The sequence below is a fragment of the Episyrphus balteatus genome, chromosome 2, assembly GCF_945859705.1.
Source record: "Episyrphus balteatus chromosome 2, idEpiBalt1.1, whole genome shotgun sequence".
NCBI classification, from domain to species: domain Eukaryota; kingdom Metazoa; phylum Arthropoda; class Insecta; order Diptera; family Syrphidae; genus Episyrphus; species Episyrphus balteatus.
Window position 1 is genome coordinate 131542377 of NC_079135.1, and position 22633 is coordinate 131565009.

The 22633-nt window shown below is 28.4% G+C and overlaps 1 protein-coding gene across 14 annotated transcripts in view; it reads right to left on the reverse strand.

The window, feature by feature from the left end:
* Nucleotides 1–3123: 3123 nt before the first annotated feature.
* LOC129911728 (disks large 1 tumor suppressor protein) overlaps nucleotides 3124–22633 on the reverse strand; it is a 146173-nt gene continuing 126663 nt past the window's right edge. For 12 of the 14 annotated variants that reach the window (XM_055989615.1, XM_055989614.1, XM_055989608.1 and 9 more), the window contains 5 exons: nucleotides 21046–21126; nucleotides 11360–11509; nucleotides 11005–11287; nucleotides 10825–10916; nucleotides 3124–8097 (listed from right to left, as the gene is read on the reverse strand). In XM_055989615.1, coding sequence (XP_055845590.1) covers nucleotides 7991–8097; nucleotides 10825–10916; nucleotides 11005–11287; nucleotides 11360–11509; nucleotides 21046–21126 — 713 coding nt within the window. In that variant the 3' untranslated portion in view covers nucleotides 3124–7990. The remainder of the gene's footprint in view (nucleotides 8098–10824; nucleotides 10917–11004; nucleotides 11288–11359; nucleotides 11510–21045; nucleotides 21127–22633) is intronic. The other 2 variants (XM_055989613.1, XM_055989609.1) reach the window with 1 other exon arrangement.

Below are 22633 nucleotides of genomic sequence, written 5' to 3' on the forward strand. Positions count from 1 at the left end.
AAATGTATGCCAACGATATAAGCTTTACAAAAGCGGGCTACTGGGGCTTATCAGAGACAGCCGAAGGCTCTTTGCTCACTGCTCAGTCAATATTCGAAGAGAATCAACCTAAACATTCGAAAAAATCAAATGACTGCGACAATGTAACAGATAGCTGTTTCTTGAAAAATAAAATGCACGACTGGGTTGTACGAACTTGATCTTAGAGTTCAAGTTGCTAGAATTTTTATATAGAATTTTATATAGAATTTTAGTAAATGTGATTATTGTAGCTATATATGTATAAAAACAAAAAAAAAAAAAAATTTTAAAATAAAAATTAATTTTTACTTAATTTTATTTTTGGGTTATATTCAAATTCTATAAATGTTTTTTTTACAAAAAGTTTCGTTGAAATCGAATTAGTGGTTTCGAATAAAATCGGAGTTAAAAAAACGGTTCTATGGCAGGTACCGTTAATAATGATTTTCAAAAAAAAGTTTTTTTCGTTAGAGCCGTTTTTGAGAAATTTCAACTTTACTAAAATTGGTATGCGACAAGTACCGTTATTTTTGGTAAAAAAAATTAATTCCAAAAATCCCTCTGGAGTAAGATCCTAGCTACGACTATTAATGTAGGTATGTACTCAAAAATATTAAACCAATGACCCTGATCCCCAATTCAAATAAAAGAAACAAACATATCATTTAAATGAATGAACAATTACAATATAATATATTTTTTTCGAAACTTTCGTATTTCATTTTTTAACATTTAAAAAAAAATAAATTTATAACCTTTTCTTTTTCTTTTTTTAATAATATAATCTTCATTCTAAGACACAACTTATAATATTTAGGTTTAGGTTTGTTCAAATTTCTTTTAGTTACTTGCATTTGATTTTTTGTTTTAATTTATTTATATTTGTTTTGTTTTTGTTTAATTACAGGAATTCGTTCGTGGAACACCGTAAAATACAATATTTATATAATATTTTTTTTTTGTTTTTTTTAGATTTATTAATGCAAAAAGATTTTTTTTTTAAATTTTGTTTATATTTTTTTCTTTTTTATTTTATAAATAATATAATTTTCAATGAAGAGTGAAAATCGACAAGCAACAACAATAGCTAAAATAAAAAATAAAAATTTTAAAATATTTAAACAAAAATAAGAAGAAGAAGAATAAGAATATAGTAACAACCTACAAAAGAAAAGAGTGTACAATGGGGGAGCTGCGTGAGTTGTATTTTTTTTTTAATTTTATTTTTTTATTTAGTTTTTTTGTATTTTAAATCTTAAAGCGTAAAAATACAACAGAAGCATATTTTTACTTTATTAATGAATGTATTTTATTTTTTGTTTGTTTAAATTTAATCATATGTATTTGAAGAAGGGCGGCAGTAACATTTTTTTTTTATACATAAATACACAATACACAACGACAAACTGAAAAAAGGCACATTTTGAAACACACACACGACTTCTGCTGATCTTATTTGTACAACTTTTTTTGATATAATACCTATATAAATCGGTTAAGAGCCAAGTGGATACTAAATACAGTCGACTCTCTATAAGTCGAACTCCCTCTAAGTCGAATTTCTCTCTTACTCGAATTTCTCTCTAACTCAAACCAATTTTTTTGACCCGTGAAAGTTCGACTTAGAGAGAGTCGACTGTACATGTTTAACTTCATCAGTTGCTAGCCATTGAATGCTATCAATTAATAGCTATTGATAAATGTCATCATACCCAAATTTTTCCGGTCACGGTAGACTGACGGTAGTAACACATTTCCTAACTCGCGGCTGTACGATACAATGTTCCAATACGAAGTAAAAAGAAAGTAAGACCTAAAAACTCTTGGTACAAGCAAGTGCAAAAATACCAGCATATAGAATCGATCTACATGGTTGGGCCCCAGTTCGCCTAAAAAATGGAATAGTACAAACCGGGAGGTTTGTAAACCCTACTGTGAGTTTCATGTGAACAATTCCACCCGGAAAATTGAATTTCACTTTTCCCCTATTGTGAGTTCCGGGCGAAAAGTTGGTCACGTTCGGAAAACTCCCGGATTTTTAACTTTTTTTTTAGGTAATATGTATGTTAGGTAGTCGACACCTCTTTTCTCACTTAACTTTTGTGGCGAACAGGAAACTAGTTTAGAGGAAAATGTAAATTAACTTCGGGTGAAACTCACGATAGCTTTTCAAACTCCGGGCGAACAAAAATATTTCGGGCGGAAAAATTTCCAAGTGAAACTCAGGATAGGGCTATTTGTTTCTGAGGTCAACACGTCGAGTCAATTTTAAAAATTTATTTTGAAAAAAAAAAAAATGGTTAATGCCGGGAATCGAACCTGACTGTTAGTCGAGCACCTTACCCTTACCCTCTAGGTCAATTTTTGATAGAAATAATAGTGCCAATAAGGCAATCTTTCAGTTTGAAGTTTTGATTTTTTTCTCAGTGTGTAGTCATTTAAACTCGTATTACTCGAAAAGGGGCAAAAACTACGCTATTATATCGAAAGGTAGGACAGTATTCTTCATTTAAGAACTTAAATTGTAGAAGGCACTCTAAGACAAACCAACTAAATCTCTTATTTACTGAAAATTAAGCTATAAAAAAATGATTAAAATTGATTCGCTTACGAGCCCCATTTCAATAAGCCTTAATGTTATTTAACAATAGAATTTATGTTTTTAGGAAGTATTAACCTTCTCCTTTAATATCAATAATAATTTAGAATTATTCAAAATTGTTTAACACCCGTTATCACTATCGCAAGTTCACACCTTATAACTGCAGCGATAAGCAAGCTGTACTTTGACTTTGAATGGTTATTACATAAGTGAAAAAAGGTGAAACCTTCTAACTTTTTTGGTTTTGGTTTGATGGGAGACTGTAGAACTTTGTTTAACCATTGCATTTTAAAAAACTGACATTTAATTTTTTTTATTTTTGACCTATGGCGGTATCCACTGTGCAGCGCCGAAAAAAAGGAAGACGAACCCCTTTCTGTGCGGTATTTTTTTTTGTAACAACCTTTTCCGCTAACCTGAATCATATTGCACAAGATCAAACAATTTTAATGAGTAATACTCTATGCTGCAAAGGACTTTAGAGTCTCATTTCCATTCCATTGTTTTTTCTTCGTTATTCGTAGAAAACTTTCAATACGAATTGAATTCCTGATAACTTATTTTTTTCCTAAACCGATTTACAAATTTGAATTCCCAGCAATATCAGTAAGTCCCCATTGAGAAAGCCAAATTCAAATTTTAACGCGATGTTGAAGAGCTTTTGCTCGCCATGAAATCAACTATTTTATCATATGCCTTGTAAATCTTACAAGAAAAAGACTGCTATCTGGCACACACATATTACTTCTTTTGTGAATATCCCAGCCTAGCCTAGTCAAAATTCTCCGACAATACTTGTTCGATCAACTGGGCGATATTTCGAACAAGGATTTCGAATATATTAACATTGAACAAAAATTTATATGCACGCACCAAGAGAAAGGAAAACGTAAACTTATACAACTCGTCAAAATTCTATTCGCAGCTTGGTTTAGCTTTTATTCATATCGGCAGCTGCATTCCTTTTCGGATCCTAAAGCCAATTGGGAAAAAAGTCATTGACTATGATAACAATTTGCTTACGTATAAGAAATAACTTCAAACTTCATTAATCTGAAAGCCTTATAGTTTTTTTTTTTACATGCCTTACAAGTAATTATTTACATACCTTACCAGACCTTGACTCTACCAATCCTGTTTTATGGCACCAAGTGTAGTAAGTTAAGATTGATCTCTTCCGAAAGAAAAATCCTTCGAGGAATAATATGTGCGAGGACGAAAAATTTGACAGCCAAAAGTCTTCGAAAGCCAGCACTAGGTTCGAGTTGAAACCAAAGATCGAACCTAGGCTTCAAAGGCCAAGGCCAAAAGTACTGCTGGAGTATAAGCCCTAGAATCATGAACAATGGAAAACTCCTGTCTCACAGGACACATCCTTGATGGACCAAAAGCCTGTCAACGTTAAGTTAGCAGGAGATATTTTGTATGTACTATCGACAACTTTGAGCTACCAAAGTTATCATGTTTTTAAAACCAAAGCTTTGAATATTGTCCAGTTTACCTTATGCTTTAGCTCAATATTATATCCACTGGCTCATCGATTTTGTATATAGGATTGAGGAAAATTTAGAAACAAATTATATTCATAAGCCAATGTGTATTTTCTCTGCTTCTTAGCTACTGTTGTTCTTTTCTGTGATGTTTCTTTTATCATAACGTAAGTTAAGTCGAATTTGACTTTCTATTATTTTTGTATTTTTTCTGTATTTTAATGTATATATATATAAGATTGAGTTTGTATATATATATAGTTTTTTTTTTGTCTAGCTACAAATATGCGACGATAATAATATATACGACTTTGCTTTTTTGAGTTTTTGTCTTTTGTTTTCTTAAGAAATAAAAACTATGTACTTTTTTTTTTGTTTCTCTCTGAAAAAAGCTGTGAAATATATATAGATGCAGCTTTTTGTGTTTTTTTTTTTTGTCTAATCATATTTAATCATTATATCCTCGAACCAATTTTATACAATGAGAATTTGTGTGTTGATTCAAAAAAAAAAAAAAAAAAAGAAATAGTAAAATATATACAGGGTGTTCAAAAAATCAAGGACGAAACGAAAACGGGTGATGGATGGGGTAGGTGGTGACAGTTATCAGAAAAATAATATTTAAACATCGTATCTATGTATTTTGGGAGTTATAAAAATCGAAAAAATTGTGACCCTGTGATGGTCTCTCAAGTCCCATGATTTCTTCTTTCAATTATTTTTTTTGGGACGGACCTTAAATAACCTTACTAACAATTACATTCAAAAATTTAAACACCCCTACACTAGTTTTAAAGAAAATATAGCTTTTTTGCTCAACTAAGTACTCAAAAATTTTACATGACCCTAATTCTAGGCGGTATGTTAAAAAAATGTACTACAAAATTTTGGCAAAATATCTTTAAAGTTGGAGTGTTCAATTCTCTTTTCAAAATGGTATCACATTTTTTAGAATACTCTATAAATAACGGAAATAAAATTATTTTTCTTAAGAAATCCAGTCACTCTCAGAGGTCGATTTCCATACCAACCGTCTGAATCTAATTGAATTGCAAACCTTAGCCCAGAGTCGCCAAATAGCCGACATACTCTTTGCCCATCAATTGCTCTTAGGAAATATTGACTCATATTCTCTTCTACGAAAAATTAACCTAAACACAAATTCCCGAAGTCTTCGTTTCCCCACGTTATTTTACCTTTCCCGTCATCGAACCAATTATGCCCACTTTGAACCTAAGTCCTGAATGCTGAGGCAATCGAACGAAGCGATGCACTCCTTTGACTTCCATATGAGTAAATCGTCACTTAGAACAAATCTCCGAAATACCCTACTCCACTAATCATTCCCATCTTCCATCCATAACCCTTTTTCTCTCTTTTTTTTAAGCTTGGTTTTTAATTTAGTTTTTGTTTTGTTTCCCGAACAACCTTAATGTAAGCCTTAGGGCCCGGTCTCAATACAACAAAAACAACACATAGCAAGAACTAAAAAAAATTTAATTAGTCTAAGTTTTTGTTAGGTTAATTAGTTTTTTATGGTATAGCTTGTACTAAGCTCAAATAAATAAATAAAAAATAGTGAACAGTGAAGGCAGGACTCTCATGCTCTACGAGGACAAAGTCGATCAAAACCCAAGTGCTTCAGTACGTAGAATTCAAACAAGAACAGGAATATCCTAAAATATATCACACCAAATTTTGAAGAAAAATGAACTTTATCCATCGATACCATGTTCAACGAGTGCAAAGTCTCCTATCCTGAGACGACGCTGACAGAGTTGCATTTTGTCGAACGATACTTCAATGGTCCTGGTACTAGGAAGATAAACTATTCTTGCACAAAATTCTGTGGTCCACATTTGGTGCGGGAAGACAAATTGCAAAATAGCTTCAAAGTTAATATATGGATCGGAATTCTGAATGGTAAAATTATTGGACCATTCGAGCAACCAGAAAACTTGAGTTTTTACAAACCCACTTACCAAATTTATTGGAAGACGTGCCACCTGCCACTGGAAATATGTGGTTTCAAGGAGACGGCTGCCCAGCGCATCATGCTCGCCCGATGAGACAATTCCTTGATGAAGAATACCCAGGCAGGTGGATAGGGCGGTTTGGTGCAATTTCTTGGACAGTCCGTTAACCTGACTTAAACCCTTTGGATTTTTTTCTTTGAAAGGCAGCAAAAGAAAAAACCGATCCGCAGGCTGTTCCAGACTCGTGTTCGAATGTCTATAACTTCGAAAATACATGGCAACGATTTTTGTAATTATTTTTCTGATAACTGTAACTACCTACCCTATCAACCGTTTGCGTTTCGACGTTGACTTTTGGGACACCCTGTATATAACTCCAGTTATGTATAAATTTTTTTGTTTGTTCATATTTATACGTTATTGCTGTTTCTAGTTGTTGGTTGTTGTTTTTTTTTTATATACGAAAATTAGATATATATATATAGCATTCCTCAATATACAATATATTTATATATATATAACAAATTATGTAATGTATATATATAAAGTTATATATGTTTCAGTATTGTTTTTTTTATAATTTAATGTATAAATATAAGTAACTACCATTTTCAATTTTTCTACTACTTCAACGCCTTTTATTTGTTTCTTCTTTAATTATAGTAACAATACGCGTGCTTGCGATGACTATACGCCAAAAAATAAAAACAAAAAAAAGAAATATATAAAAAAGAATGAAAATAAAATAAAAATTCATTATAGACAGATAATTTTTTTTAAATGTTTACTACACAATTTTAATAGACAAATAAATATTCGTATAATTCAACTAAAATTATATACTTTACAAATTAAATTAGCAAAAGCATAAGATACAATCTTAAACAAAAAAAAAAAAATAAGAAGAGTTAGAAACAAAAACAGAGAACAGAAAGAGAGAGAGAAATAGAATTAAACAATGAAATTAAGTCTGAAAGAAGGGGGATGGTTTGTATAGAAGAAGATACGAATAATTAATTTTTTTTTGTTTAAACAAAATTAAGTAAAAATACAATGTCACTTAGCCCACAAAAAAAGTATATTATTGTATGTAAATATTAAATCTTTCGTATTTTCTTTTATTTTTTGTTCACTTTTTTTTTTTGTTTTAAATATATTTTTTGTTCTATTTTATTGCAAAAAATATATGTATATATTTAACATTCTTTTTTTTTATATAACGAATACGATATAGAATCAGATCTGATTTTTAGTTTTTTTTTTTTTTAATATATTCATATATTTTTTTTTTAAATCGGTTTTTATAATAACTAAGATTCGAATTCACTTCTGTGTTGTTTTTTTGTTTTTTATTTATAATTTTTTTTTAATAATATTTTTTTTATAGGTATTAATTTATTATTATATAACTTAGTATGTATTTTTTAGTGTGTTGTTTTAAATTTTTATTTTTTGTTTATTTTGTTTGTTATGTCACAACATTTCTCTCTGCATTTTATTTTTTTTTTAATTTATTTGTATTTATTTATATATTTGTTTTTGTATATAATAATCTTTTTGCTAGTTTCGCTCTCTCTTGTATGGTCGTAAAGAATAATAATAATAATTAATAATAATAAAAACTATATAGTAAAGTTAAATTACTATTTTTTTTTTGTTTAAATAATAAGACAATCATAATTAATGGTAATAATTAATAATTAATAACGATAAAGATAAAAGTTTTTTTTTTGTTTTTGTTTCTTTTTTTTTTGTTTGTTTTTTTTTTTTCTTTTTGTTTTGTTTTAGTTATTTTAATGTAAAAATTAATTTTAAACAAATCAGTGATGCTGATTTGTGTTTCTCGAGACTGGTCGAACACGTACTCGAGGCGGCAGTGTCCATGTCGTTGTGGCTGTTGGTCATAGAGATTCCTTCGATGGTACCCATATAGTTGGGCCAGCTTGTGCCCAGATTGTTTGTTTTACTTTGCTATAGATTTCCTCTATGGTGTCGCCTTGAACAACCCCTGCAAAAATAGAAAACAATAAAAGTTGTAAATATCAAGTTTCAAGTCCGAATTGTCGTACTAAACGAAAGATAATTTTGTTGGTGCTAGGATAGTTTAACAAATTCAACAAAACGATAGTAAATATATTAATAACTTTACACATAACTTTTCAATACTCAATATAGTTTTCTTTCATTCTATGAGCTCTATTGTTAGTATTTAAATGTTCAACCCTATTCATGTGGATCAAGTTAATAAACGGAAATATTTCAACCAAACATAAATTGCTTCTGTGGAATACTGATAAAAAAACTCAGACGGAGGCTAAACACGTTATTTAAGAAGTTCTATCGGACTTTTTATGAAATGGTATATAAAAATTTCATTAGACCTCCAAAATCTGGGTTTAGGGACAAATAAACTGTTTTTTTTTTTTTTTTGTTCTTCAGTCATTGCTAAAATTTTTATGAAGAAGAAAAACGATTCAACCCAATGCAGAGATAGACAAATTTTATGTAAAATTGCTTTCAATTCAACTTATATTTTTGTATTGTACCAAAATGTTTAGCTTTCTCCAGTCAATCGTTTACTTCAATGTTTGTGTGTACTTTGAAGTAATTTAGGCTTTTAACCAATAACTTGAAGTTTTCTCAGTGCAATTTAATTATTAAATTGTGGTGGAAGTATTAAGCTGTCTTGGGATTCGAAACCTGGAGCTCTGGTGCAGCTGACAAATCCTTCAACGGTTATCACCCTCAACTCCTGACTCTGAATAGGAATACTGTCTTAAGTTGGAATTGGAGTAGGTAATATGACTTGAGAAGGGATTTCAATCCATACCACATTGCTAACAAACTCAGGCGAAACGTCAGCATGAGTCACACCGGTGACAGAGGAAAAGATTTTAAAAGATTCCGAAGGGGCAAAGAGGATGAGAATGACGGATTCCAGGGAAAAGCTTGATGAACAACCAGGACCAGGAACTGAAATAGGGCAGTGTTTATCGAGAAGTTTTTAAATATAACGGTACAAAACTGGGAAAACGGCTCCTGAAATTTTGATGAAAAAAATCTAGTTATTTTTAGACAAGCAAGCATGACGATACTATCTATTGTTACTGATATTTCACAAATCACAAGAGATAAAATTGGTTTTGAAAAAAATGTTTAAAAATAAAGTTGTTATGCCATTTTGAATTTGTAGTAATTATCAATCAACACCGAAAACAAAAATTTAAAAAAAAATCAATGTTTAAAAAAATAAATTGCACGACTGGGGTCGCACGTACTTGCTCTTATGCTTAAAGTAACTATAATGTTAAAGCTTTTTATTCAAGAAATTTAAAATTTGATATTTTGAAGAAATTTCATAAGTAGTATAAAAAAATTAAATCTGTTTTTATAATTAATAAAACACCGTTTTAAAATATCTTAAAAAAAAACAAATATGCCATTTTATTTCTCGTATAAAAAGGTATTTTTAGAAAAAAAATTTTGAAAATTGTAGGAGCCGTTTTTTAAAAAAATAATTTTTTATATATAAAATTTTTTTAACATTTTTCAAAAAAAAAGTTGGTATGCCATTTTGAAGAAATAATTAATTTACACATAAAAACTAAATTTCAAAATTTTTCATTGATCCGTTTTCAAAAAATTGATTTTTCAAAAAAAAATTTTGAAATATTTTTTAAAAAACCAAAAATGCGTTTTTTGAAAATTTTCTAAAATTTTAATATTATCTTTACTTACACACTTTTGTATAAAAATTTTCATTTAAATCGGGTTAATTTTGTACGAGATATTCAGAAACGAAAAAAAACGTTCTATGACAGGTACCGTTAATAACGGTACAAAAAATATTTTTTTTATTTAAAAAGTTGGCCCTTATGTGTAATACTACACACAAAAATTTTAATCAAAATCGTTGGAGCCGTTTTTGAAAAAAATTACCTTTTCTATTTCCGTTATATGGCAGGTACCGTTAGTTTTGGTCATAAAAAAAAATTTCAATTTCCCCTCTAGGGAATCACCAAAAACTGCTAACTACCAAGTTTGAAGAAAATCACTTCACTCGTTTAGGCTGCAGCTCCAGATAGAGACAGACACACAGACAGACAGACAGACAGACACACAGACAGAATTGCCGGACCCACTTTTTTGGCATTCTCCATCATCGTAATGTCATGTAAAATTGTTATCTCGAGTTCGATTTTTTTACGAATCCTAAACTTGACCTATAGTACCTATATCGCAAGTAAAATATATGAATTATTTATCACTTTTGCATTAAATCAAACTTGAAAAATAACGTCCTATGGTATTGCCAAAGGAGAGATTCTTTGAACTTCGTCAAAAACGCAATATAATACAAAAGCGTATACAAAAGGTCTTACGATCCTGGTACAAACAAATTGGAAAAACACCATCACTCAGTTGGCCTCATAAATGGAATACCACAAAAAAAACGTGAGACTTTTCCCGAGTTTCTGAGTTCAACCAAAGACCTCATTTTTTGCCTGATTTAAGAGACTGTTTCTGACGCAAACAAAAGTTTATTTTGCCATTTGCTTTCTGCATTGGGTCTTATGTTTTTTGAATATTATCTGTAGTTAATCTTTGGAAATCAAAAGGCAAATATCTGCTTAGCGAAAATCCCTTTCGTCTTAAGAAAAATCTTCGTTTCTATTTTATTGAGGCAGAGTATGTTTAAAAAAAAAAATAAATTAATTCATATGAAAACACATACCTGTGAAGTATTCGCCGAATTCCTGTTCCATCTTAATGGCTCGTTCGTAGGTTTTTTTCGCTTGTTCCTCAGTCATTCGCCGATTCATTTCCCTATATTTTTTTTTTTTATAAATTAATAAAAATAAATATTCATTTTAATTTATGTTTTTTTAAATAAAAAAAAAAACTTAAAACTTACATCACCGAATCAACAGATTTTGGTTTTATGAAAACGGCTACTGGATATAATTGAGCTACTTGTAATCGTTTAATTGCATTGCCCGATACATCAAGAATACAATGTTTGCCCTTTTCGGCCACATCCCTAACACTGGCCACCGATGTTCCATACAAATTATCATTATATTGGCCAGCCTCAATGAATAGGTGGTTTTGAATGTCACGTTCCATTTGTTCCCTTGATGATACAAAATGATAATCTCTGCCATCTACTTCATAATCTCGTTTTGGCCTTGTAGTATCTTAAAAAAAAAAAAAAGAATAAGGTATCATGTATTTTCAAATTTGGTGCAACTGAAATAAAGAGAACTAACGTGGCACACAGGATCCAAATTTCTCAGGATATTCTGAAATAAGGTCATCATTTATGCGATCTTTAAGTGGGCCCAAGATAATGACTGGTCTAGTGTAGTTGATTGAAAGCCTTTGGACAGCTTCATAAGAAAGAACATTCTCTTCGGATGCTGTAAATGGTTTGGAGTTCAAACAAAAATAAAATAGAAAAAAATTGTTTAGTTTTTTTTTTTTTCGTCTATAATATAAATGCATTTTTTTTTTGGTTTAATATTTTTTTTAGCTCTACTCAGGCAGTTAACTGAATACAAAATTTCATGGGAATCTTTGGTATACACAAAGAAATTAAAGATTCTGTCCGAAAAATAGATATTCAAACACTATTGATAGGTTTTTTTTTTTAATAACAATCAGATAGATACATAAAACATTAAATATTTTTTTATTTAACAAAAATAAAATTTTTTGATTAAAAATAAAAAAAAAAGTAAGATATTAAAAAAAAAAATACATACATAAAATTTAATTTTCAACAATTATATCTATATAAAAAAAAATATTAATAAGGACGTTTTACGAGAGAAGCAATGCAAAATGCAGTGCATTCGCCAATACTACTCACTCTGTCCAACATTTCTAGCGCTGCGCAAACGTTTCATTTTAGAGTACAAAATTTGTATACAAAAAAATACTTAACATATTCATTTAATTTTTTAATTGATTAATTTTTTTTTCGCTTTTTTTATCTTAATAAATTGATTCTAGTGGTAAACTCTAGATTGAAATTTAGTTTTGCATTTTACAGAAAAAAATAAAATAAAATTTAGAAAATAAAAGAATAAATAAAACACAAAAAAATAAAAACATTGACAAACATCTAAGAAGCTTAACTAATTTTATTAAAAAAAAAAAAATAAATATTAAGTTATGTTGCAAGAAATTCTTAACAATTATCGTTAATTAAAAAAAAAAAAACAATTGTTAAAATTAGTTTAAGGACAAGAAAAAACTTAGAAGACCACACTCCCTGATTGATTACACATAAATGTAAGTAGGCAGTTGCTAGAATAAAATTTATATTTATGCAAAAATTAAACCCTAAATAAAAAATAACAAAATATTCGTATTGTAATTGTTTTATAATTATAATTCCTTTTAGTTTTAAAATTATTTAGTAAGATAAGATAGAGAAATAGATAAGAGGGTAATTGTTTTAGAGGAAATAAAAGTATAGTTTTTTTTAGCTCAAATATTATTTTGGAGCAAGGTTAGTTTATTTCCAATGCAGAAACATGAAATGTATCTCTCATATCTGAGACATTCCATTGTCACGGGTTAGACTCTTCATCATAATTAGGCAACATGTACAGACTTTTTTAATACCAAGAGTAGAATTTGTTATTTAATTAAATCCATATAATTATTTCTGAAAATAGACAAAGGCTTTTTCCGTCACGGGTGGGATACAAAAAAAGAAACGGATTTTCAGACAGAGTATGTTCTTAAAAAATTTCTGCGAATTTATTCCAAATTTTTATTTAAATATTCGTTTCATTACACAATAATTCGTAATTTCTTTAAAAAAAAACGAATTAAAATTTAAAAAGATTGTCTTTATATTATAAAAAAGTGAGTTATTTGTCACGGGTGGAAAACTTCTTAAGTAGCTTTGCATGAGAAGAGCTTTATTAATACCCCTACTAACAATTTTGCTTCTATAATGCTTTACAGAAGCAACAATTGCATCTGTAAAGCTTTATAGATCCAAAATTGTTTGTCGGGACGCTTTCATTAGCTTCACTTGTGACTAACTAACTAACATTAATGTAATAAAATCTTAGAAATAAATTTTGACCCACTTCCAATTCATGGTATAAAAAGACAAGGTATGATCATTAGAGCCGCCATCTTACAAAATGGGGTAATAAGGTTTTGACGTTTGGCATTTGGCAAAGTCAAAAGCAACAACAATTTCCAAGACAAATTTGTTTACAACAACAATTTCAATGGGCTGGGCTGTCAAAACCTTAAGTAGCCATAAGTTTTGACAGTTCTCGATACTGAGTTTTTTCTAATGATCATACCTTCTTATTTCGAACTGAAACTTTGCATTATATGTAGTTCGGATGATAACACAATATTTTGGTGGTCCGGACCCTGGGGACCAAATCAATTTTAGCCTACTTTCAATAATTATCGTATCGAAATGAAACTTTGTACATATATGTAACTCTAATGACTACACAATATTTAAGTGGTCCGGACTGTGGGGAGGGACATTGGGGGTCGCAACATCCCAAATCAATTTTAGCTTACTTCCAATTATGGTATCGAAATGAAACTTTTTCCATATATGTAGCTCAGATTACTACACAATATTTTAGTTGTACGGACCCTGGGGAGGGACGTTGGGGGTCGCAACACCCCCAAATCAATTTTTGCTTACTTTCAATTATCTCAGATAAGTAAAAAGTAAAAAAAAACAAAGTATATAGTTTAAAAAACTAATAATACACTTTTATCACGCACTAAAAACTATTAAATAATTTGAATTGACTTACTTTGTACTTTATTTTTACTTTTAAAAAGTTTGAACAAAGCGCTCGACGCTTTTTGATCTAACCGTTTCCAATAAGTAAATTAAATTTATTTTATAGTTTTTAGTGCGTAATAAAAGCGTATTTTTACTTTTTTAAACTAGGTAGGTATATATGTAGTTTATTCAATATTACCAATGATTTATATTTAAACGTAAAAATATAATTAAAGCTAAGTTAGTAATAAAGCTCAATATTTTTAAACATCACTTTTTTAACCTGACAGGCAACTTAATTTTTTTATTTAAACTTATTTTAGGTACCAGCTAAAGCCATGTTTTTGTTAATTATTTTCCATCAAAATCAAATTATATATCTTTTTATCTACTGAAAAATTGGCTATCATCTGATATGAATGGCTAATATTAAATTAAATGATTCCTCTAAATTAAGGCCAGATTAGCTCCAAAAACTACCTACTCATATTTTTTTTTTTTCAAAACAGTTTTAAAAAATTTCTACGTGATAGAATTTAGAAAAATCGAATTTTTCATAATTTCAAAATTATGTGAAGGACAAAAACAAAATTAAATTTCTGTAGACCAGTGCTTTTTCAAAGATATGTAAATTACATATAAATTTAAAGGAATGGGAAGGTTTGGTTTGAGTGTTGAGAGTTGAAATATACAAAGTTATTTAAAACCAACTACTTTTTCAACTGTCAACGGTGTTATGTAAGTACTTACCTAATTTATTTGTTACGAGTAGTAAATATTTTATTTATAGTTTTTTTTGTTTGAAATGTTAAATCTCCTGCTTCAATTTAAAATTACCTTATCAAAATAAATACAAATTGCTAATTATATAGTTTTTATTATTTATTTTAGATAGGTTCACAAAGTTTTTTTTTTTTTTAGACAACATTGTATGTATACATTGTATATTAAAATGTTTCGTATGCACACTATTCAGAAAATAAAAAAAAATTACATTTAAATATTAAAAAGAAATAAAGACAAGTAAAAACAAAATTAATATTTTTACATTTATTTTTGTTTATATTTAGCTTTAAGTTTTTTTTTTAGAGTGCTAATCTAAAAAAAAAATGGGATTAGTAAAAAAGCTTTTAAAAATTAAAAAAATTCAAAACTGGCGTGAAAGGAATAATATAATATTGAAACAGGAGATTATCATTCATTATAGGTTCAAACAAATTCTTAAAATTGAAGAATTGAAGCGGGGTGGAATACTTTCAAAAAGTTTTTTGTTTTTATAACTACATTTATATTTTAATAGTTTATTAAACCCTATTATAAAAAAAAAAACTTTAATAAATATCAATTTTAACCATTTAAGATTTTAAGAAATACTCGAACATGCCAACAATTGAACGAGACGAATAAAAGTTAAAATTTTATTATACATGTTAATAAGAAGTAGTATAATTATAAATGTTCAAGGGATTGGAGCAGTTTATTATTATTGTTATATTAGAGATAGATCTAATTTTTATAGTTTGAAATTCTTCTGCGAAAGAAATGAAGCATGTTTTTGTTTATTGATTTGAAACTAGTCTAAGATAATGGAAAATTCTGCACCCGATTTTGAACTTATAGTAGGTAGGTAGGTGCTTAAATATAATAAGGGTTGTTGTATTAATGTATAATTAGTGCGATATGCCCTTTAACGTTTGAGGCTCGGGGTTCAAATTTTACCTCAACTACATATATAAAACAATTTTTATCAGGGGTACTACCGAGAGGCCTGCCGACACGTTTTCTGAGGTCAACCCGTGCAAACCCACATGCAGAGCCATAATGTGAAGCATAGTAATCGACTGTCATAGATAAAGAAGGAGAAGACTACTTCTTGCGAGGAATTGGCAAAGCCTTCGAGAGTATTATTATGTGTGTTTTTTTTGGCAATGCTATCCATATCCGCAGTTGTAAACGCCAGCATGCTTTGCCGTTGTACTGTAATACATTTTTTTTTTGGGTCGACCCAGTCCATCATGGGACAACCTATCATGGGCAATCATAAGACAACTCATCATGTCCAACTCATCATGACGGAACCCATCACAATTCATCATGATCATAAGGTTTGATTCGAACAAATTCATTTTTAGTTCATTCTATTTGACTCCGCCCTCTTTTGCAAGGATCTCTATTTGGTGATTGTTTTTTTTTTTATACCTTTTTTTTTATTTTTTTTTTACGGATTTTTGCGTTGATTAATGGTGGATTCTTGGAGAAAATATGTGCGAAGATAAGTCGCTTCAACTAGATAGGTGTTTGGTTTTTGCAATTTTTTTATTAAGGGAATTCATAAAAAAAAAAAACAATGAGCCGCACATAGGAGTATTCTGGTCGAAAAGCTCGACAAAAGTCGATTTTCTAAAAATCAAAATTTTGAATTAAAGTTTTTACAAAGCGGATGCTAAATATACATGGGATCATATGATGCACTTTGTTTTTTTTCGTGGTAAAGTTTTTGGTGTGTCAAAACAAGTTCAAAGTCAGCTGTTTATTTTCTGGAATTTTTTTGTAATTTTTGCTGATTTGGAAGTTATAGTTAGAGATTGATTGTGAGCAAGTGTGCTTTTAAACATTAAATTTTCATATGAGAAATACAATTGCAGGTATTGAATAATAATTAAAGAGTAGTTATGGAAATATTAAATTTTTTTTTGATTGAGTAAATGACAGTGGGAAAAGAGTCTGCCACATATAGATATTTTTATTGCTTTTTTTTAAAGTCTAAGAGTTTTGGTATAGTATTCCCTCCTATTCTGCTTCGATACATAGATTTATGATAACTTGGACTATTCTTTAAATTTAATATCAAAAAATTGGGTGAAATTTTTACTTTTAGTAAAATCACTCATACGCCCTACGTTTAATTTTAACTGGTTGTTAACATTTTCCAGAAATTTTTTTACTGATATAAATGCATTTGGATTCACTAAGCCTAAAAATCACAATGGTTCCATTCTAGAAGGTCTAATATTTTAGATATTTAATTTTTTCACATTTTGGGTGTATTATATTTTATACTATTTTTTTTAGTTTTTCTTATCACAAGCGTTTTTAAAGTTTTGCTGAAAAAAATTATTTCCTTGCATAAATAATAATTTTTAGCAAAAATAATTAGTTTTACTTCAAAAAATAATTTTGTCCAGGTTTTTGATCGAAATACTCCTATGTGTGCCGTTAGGTAGGTATAATATATGAATTATGAATTTTTGATTATATTATAATCACAACCCACATAGAAGATAAAAAAAAACTATGTCCTACCTATGCTGCCCATAATCTCGTAAAGGCCCTAACTACAAAATTTTCGGTTTTGATTTTTTAGCATATTTGGAGTTATAGCATTGTCTTTGATTTATCCTAATTAATTTTTTTAGCCTAGCTCTTCAAATACGTCAGAAAATTCAAAATGTACTTTTGATTTTTTTCATTTTTATATGCAAATTGCGATATTAGATTTACTTTTTCCCTCTATAACTCAGAAGTAAGAAAAATGTAGTTAGGGCCTTTACTAGATTATGCAAAAACATACAATTATTTTTCAAAAGAATTAAAAAAATCATACTCGCCACGAACAATCAAAAATCGGTTAAAACAACCACCAATAAGAGTTCCTTCTTAAAAGTCTCCTCTTCTTTTTTAAAATGGAACTCAAAATGAATTTTTTGTTGCAATCGAATCTTATGATTACATGAGTTGGGTGTAATGAGTTGTCCATGATGGGCTGTGTGATGATGGGCTCTGCCATTTTTACTTATACGTTTGAAGTCGATTTGTGAGAAAATTGCTGCTTGACCACAACAGAAGGTATGCGGTAGTGTAACGGGTAGCGGTAACAGTAACGGTACTTCTATTAAAAAAATTCCACATCTGAGCGTTGTTGTGTCAGTTTGGAATTTTGTTCATACAAGTACCAGTACCGCTACAGCATACCTTTCCGGTGTGGTCTTTCCTTAAATCTTTTCCCTCACATCTATTATCATTTTTTTCTTTAAATAATCCTAATATTCATTTGATATCATTTAATTTATAAAATTCAAACAATTTTTTTGAATTTTTTTTTAGTTTTAATAAACAAAACGGCAACACCTGCAAATTTTTAACCCATAGAGGTTGAATTTAAAAAAAAATTATTTAATTGTTATAAATTCCTCGAAATTGTTTATACAGGGTGTCCCAAAAGTAATGGATCAAACGAAATATGCTTATAGGCCAACTTAAGGGCTCTCAGAATTTGGTAACTTGTTCATCCCAAATCCTTACGGTTTTCAATTTAATGCAATTTTTGTGGAATTTCGAAAAATCCCGACTTTGCAACAGTATTTTGCTTCCTCCGCTCATAATTGGTTTTTGTTTTTTACAATTCTTTCACTAAAACATTGCCTAATAATGAGAAATAATTAATTATTCAAAATATTTTTTATTTCATACCCCATTTTGCTGCAAATTAATTAACAGTTCCATGTTTTATAAAAACTCAATTTCTTACTTTTATTTCAGAGCAACATCCCGAAAAAAAATTGTAAGGTGTGTCACTGGTTTATTATTTTAAAAACTTGCCTTGTTATTGCAGTTTTCAAAAATGTATAAAAGTTTCCAAAATTTAAATTAGAACGAAAGATATTACAATTTGAGTGCTAAAAAACAGGGGTTTTCAGAGCAAAAAACAAACAAAAATCGAGGCTTTTATTCAAAAAGAAATAAACAAGCAATAGTCGACAAAATTTGTTTATTTTTCTTTGTTATTTTTCTCTGAAAAGCCCTGTTTTGTTGCATTGAAATTGTAATATCTTTCGTTCTAATTTCAACTTTGGAAATTTTTATACATTTTTGAAAACTGCAATAACACGGGAAGTTTTTAAAATAATAAACCCGTGTCACACCATACAATTTTTTTTTCGGGATGTTGCTCTGAAATAAAAGTAAAAATTGAGTTTTTATAAAACATGGAACTGTTAATTAATTTGCAGCAAAATGGGGTATGAAATAAAAAATATTTTGATTAATTAATTATTTCTCATTATTAGGCAATGTTTTAGTGAAAGAATTGTAAAAAACAAAAACCAATTATGAGCGGAGGAAGCAAAATACTGTTGCAAAGTCGGGATTTTTCGAAATTCCACAAAAATTGCATTAAATTGAAAACCGTAAGGATTTGGGATGAACAAGTTACCAAATTCTGAGAGCCCTTAAGTTGGCCTATAAGCATATTTCGTTTGATCCATTACTTTTGGGACACCCTGTATATTGTCTTATGGTGGTTGTAAATAACGTTTAAGCAGAATTAATTATAAACAAGGAAAATTACTTTAAACCGTGCTAAATGTTTAAAATTATTGAAAAATCTTCCATACAAAATTTAGTTCGAAGTCGTACTCAAAAAAAGGACCGAAAGAGGGGGAAACTGTCAATGGTCTTAAAATTTTTTTGAAAAAACTTGCACAGTGTAATTTTTCGCTTGGTGTATTCTTTCGAGATACTTGTACTATGACATTTCTTATAAGTTTTAAATATACAAAACTATTATACTACTTGGTTTTATTCGTAGCTCAAAAGCACCTATTAGCCTTCAGAGTTTGGAAATATGTAGTACATATTTTGACCACCGCATCCGTAGCGAATGTTAACTTTCCTTAACCCCAATATTGCACCTACATCAACAGATCAATTTTTTAAACTTATGTTATCCTTCGCATTAAATAAAAAGCTAACGAACTGAGGATCAACATTTTCTAAGACTCTGATTGGCCAGCTTTGAGCAAACTAAGTTTTTATGCCACCGATCCAATAAGGGTCTTTTAGAAAATCTGAACTTTAATTCAGATTCATTGCTACGATTATCCTTATTATTGTCTTTAATCTACCTGTGCAAATAATTCTTACATAAAATATAGAAATGAACCAAATCACAAGAAAAACAAAACAAACGTACTATAAAAAGAAACATGGAAATACTGCATTTTGTGAATTATTATAATTTATATGTGTATTTTTGTATGATTAACCGTTTATGTATTTTTATGTTTTTAATATTTTTTTTTTTAATTTTGGGAAAAAGACAATTCACAAAAATAAAAAATTTGTAAATTATGTGCAAAGGTTTTAGAATTTTTTCTTTTTTTTTTGTACTAACAAGGTAGATTCAAAAAATGATGAAAGTGCCACCCGAAAAAGGTGTGCAATATGAAAAGAAAACTAAAAAAATAATCACAAGAATGGTACATTCAGTCAACCTGTTGCAAATCTATCAAAAATATATCTGAGACATTATAGAGTTGACAATTAAAAAAAAAGAAAAGAAAACACAGATATATGAAAAATAAATTTAAAAAATAAATAAATAACTAAAATTAAACTAAAAAAAATTAACTAAAAAAATCAGATATTTTCAAGCATTTCTAACAAGAGTGAATATGGAATTTATATGCATTTGCACTTTTGAAAATCTCACAAAACTTTTACAATTATAATTTAAAAAAAATTAAAATAAAATAAAAAATTATGTGTTTTAAAAATAAAATGCTCATACAAATCATACAATTTTCTTGTAACATTTTTTTTTTCTATTTAAAGAGGGAAAAAGAGCAACAGGGGCAACGAAATATCCATTGTCAAAAAAAATTATTATTAATTATTACGAACCAACGATTCACGGTTGCTTATACGAAAACAAAAACAGATAACACCCATATTGCGAATTTGTCAACTATCAATTGATGATTAATAAATACTTAAATTTTGTATTTTGAAACTTAATTTATGGTCAACTAACAATAGCGGGCCTAATTTTTTATTAAAAAAAAAACTTTTGTTGGTCAAGTAATAAGATATCGAAATTCAATTTTTATCAACTATCAATTGATAATTGTAAATCGCAATAAAGGTGATAAAAATCAATTTTTAAAAATAAAAAAAAAAATTAATAATCTCAAAAAAAAAAAAAAAAAAATATAAACAAAACGGATAAATTAACATTTTTTTTCGAGTTACTCTACAAAAAAATTTAATCAAAAGTTTACAAACAAAAATTAAAAACAGTTTTTTTTTTAAGTTGCATTAACTGCTGCAAATATTTCTATTGATTTTACAAAATTTTGTATTGGTTTTTTTTTTTTTTTTAGTTGCTCGACTTACGATAGTCAGCATCACTATTCTCCAAGTAGATAAGTGTTATCTGCTCCATATCAGGCAACTCCACTCTGTAGATAATCTCGCCTTTATTTTTACATATAATTAAATAACAAATTTAAAAGAAAGAAAAGAAATTATAAATTAAATTTTTTCGTTGGTTTTGTTTTTCGTGAGTGATTTTTTTTTTTTGCGGCAGGGTTTTTTTTCGATTGAAACAAATTTAACAAAAAAAAATAAAGAAAAAATAAGGAAACTTGTGAAACAATAAAAAAAAATTGAGAGTGAACGACTGGAATGTGTGGATGTGAACAGACCTATTCTGCTATCCGAGTGGATCGAATTGTTTTTTTTTTTATCATTCTATTATCCTAACTTTCACACTTTACTATAAAAAAAATGTCATGTTGCCATAACAGAATGCAGCAGAATAGGGATGAACAACATGAAAAGTATCTTTTCATTGATTTCGATAGTAATGAAAACAAAATGTGAAATGAAATAAACGAACAATAAGAGAGAAAGAGAGAGGGCAGTATTTTCGTCTAAATAATTATGCCAATTTTAAAATAAAATACAAATTTGTATATAATAAATGCTACTTAAAAAAAAAAAACAACTAAAAACAGCCAATTGTGACCATATAACTCTAGAATCTAGATGTCATTTTTGAAAAAAAAATTTCAAGTGCCTTCAAAAGGCACATATATTTCCCTAAATAGACTCTTAAGACTTTCCAAATTACTTAAAATTGTTAGGGGTTATGAAAAAGGACTTAAACCGATTTTTTGTATTATTAATATTTTTAATAATAAGAAAAATAATAAACAAATTATTAAATAAAAACTAAATTAAATGAAAAAAAGTTAATCAAGCCAACAAGGAACTTTTATGAAAGGGAGAGATTATCTATAAAAAAAAATTTAATCTAACTACTCTCAAACATTGAATGTTTAATATGCTGAAATGTTGGATGAGTAGGATTACTTTTTTTTCTTTTTTTTTTTTCTTTCAAATCGTTCTCAGCAAAATATGTATAATAAGTATAATATTTATATAATTTGACTGATATAGCAAAATAAATAAATAAATAAAAACTATACAAATGTATAATAATTATATAATGCATATTTTTTGTTCAATATCGATATACACGACAAAGTTATTATAGCATTCTTTATGTATTTGTATATTATGTATAAAATTAATTTTAATTATTAATTTTTTTTTAAATATAAAAAAAATAATATCTTGAATCGCAGCTTTTTTGAGTGTAGTAAAGAAACTATATGATATGAATATTTCCTGATATCACATCCAATAAGTTTGTTTAATGCACCTGTTTGATAATTTTTGTTTTACTCTGACACTCACTTGAAATTAAAAATCAAAATCATATCGTCGCACAGTGGGGCAGAATAGGTCGATTTGTGATATTAATTACTTCTACTGATAATAAGACATTTTTTGTCACTTTATTTGGATTAAAGTTAAAAGTTAACAGGAAATTAAGTTAGGGAACAAAATATTAATAAATTTGAAAAACCTATATTTTTGAATTATGTTTTTTTTTTTTTTGTTTAAAAAGTGAGAA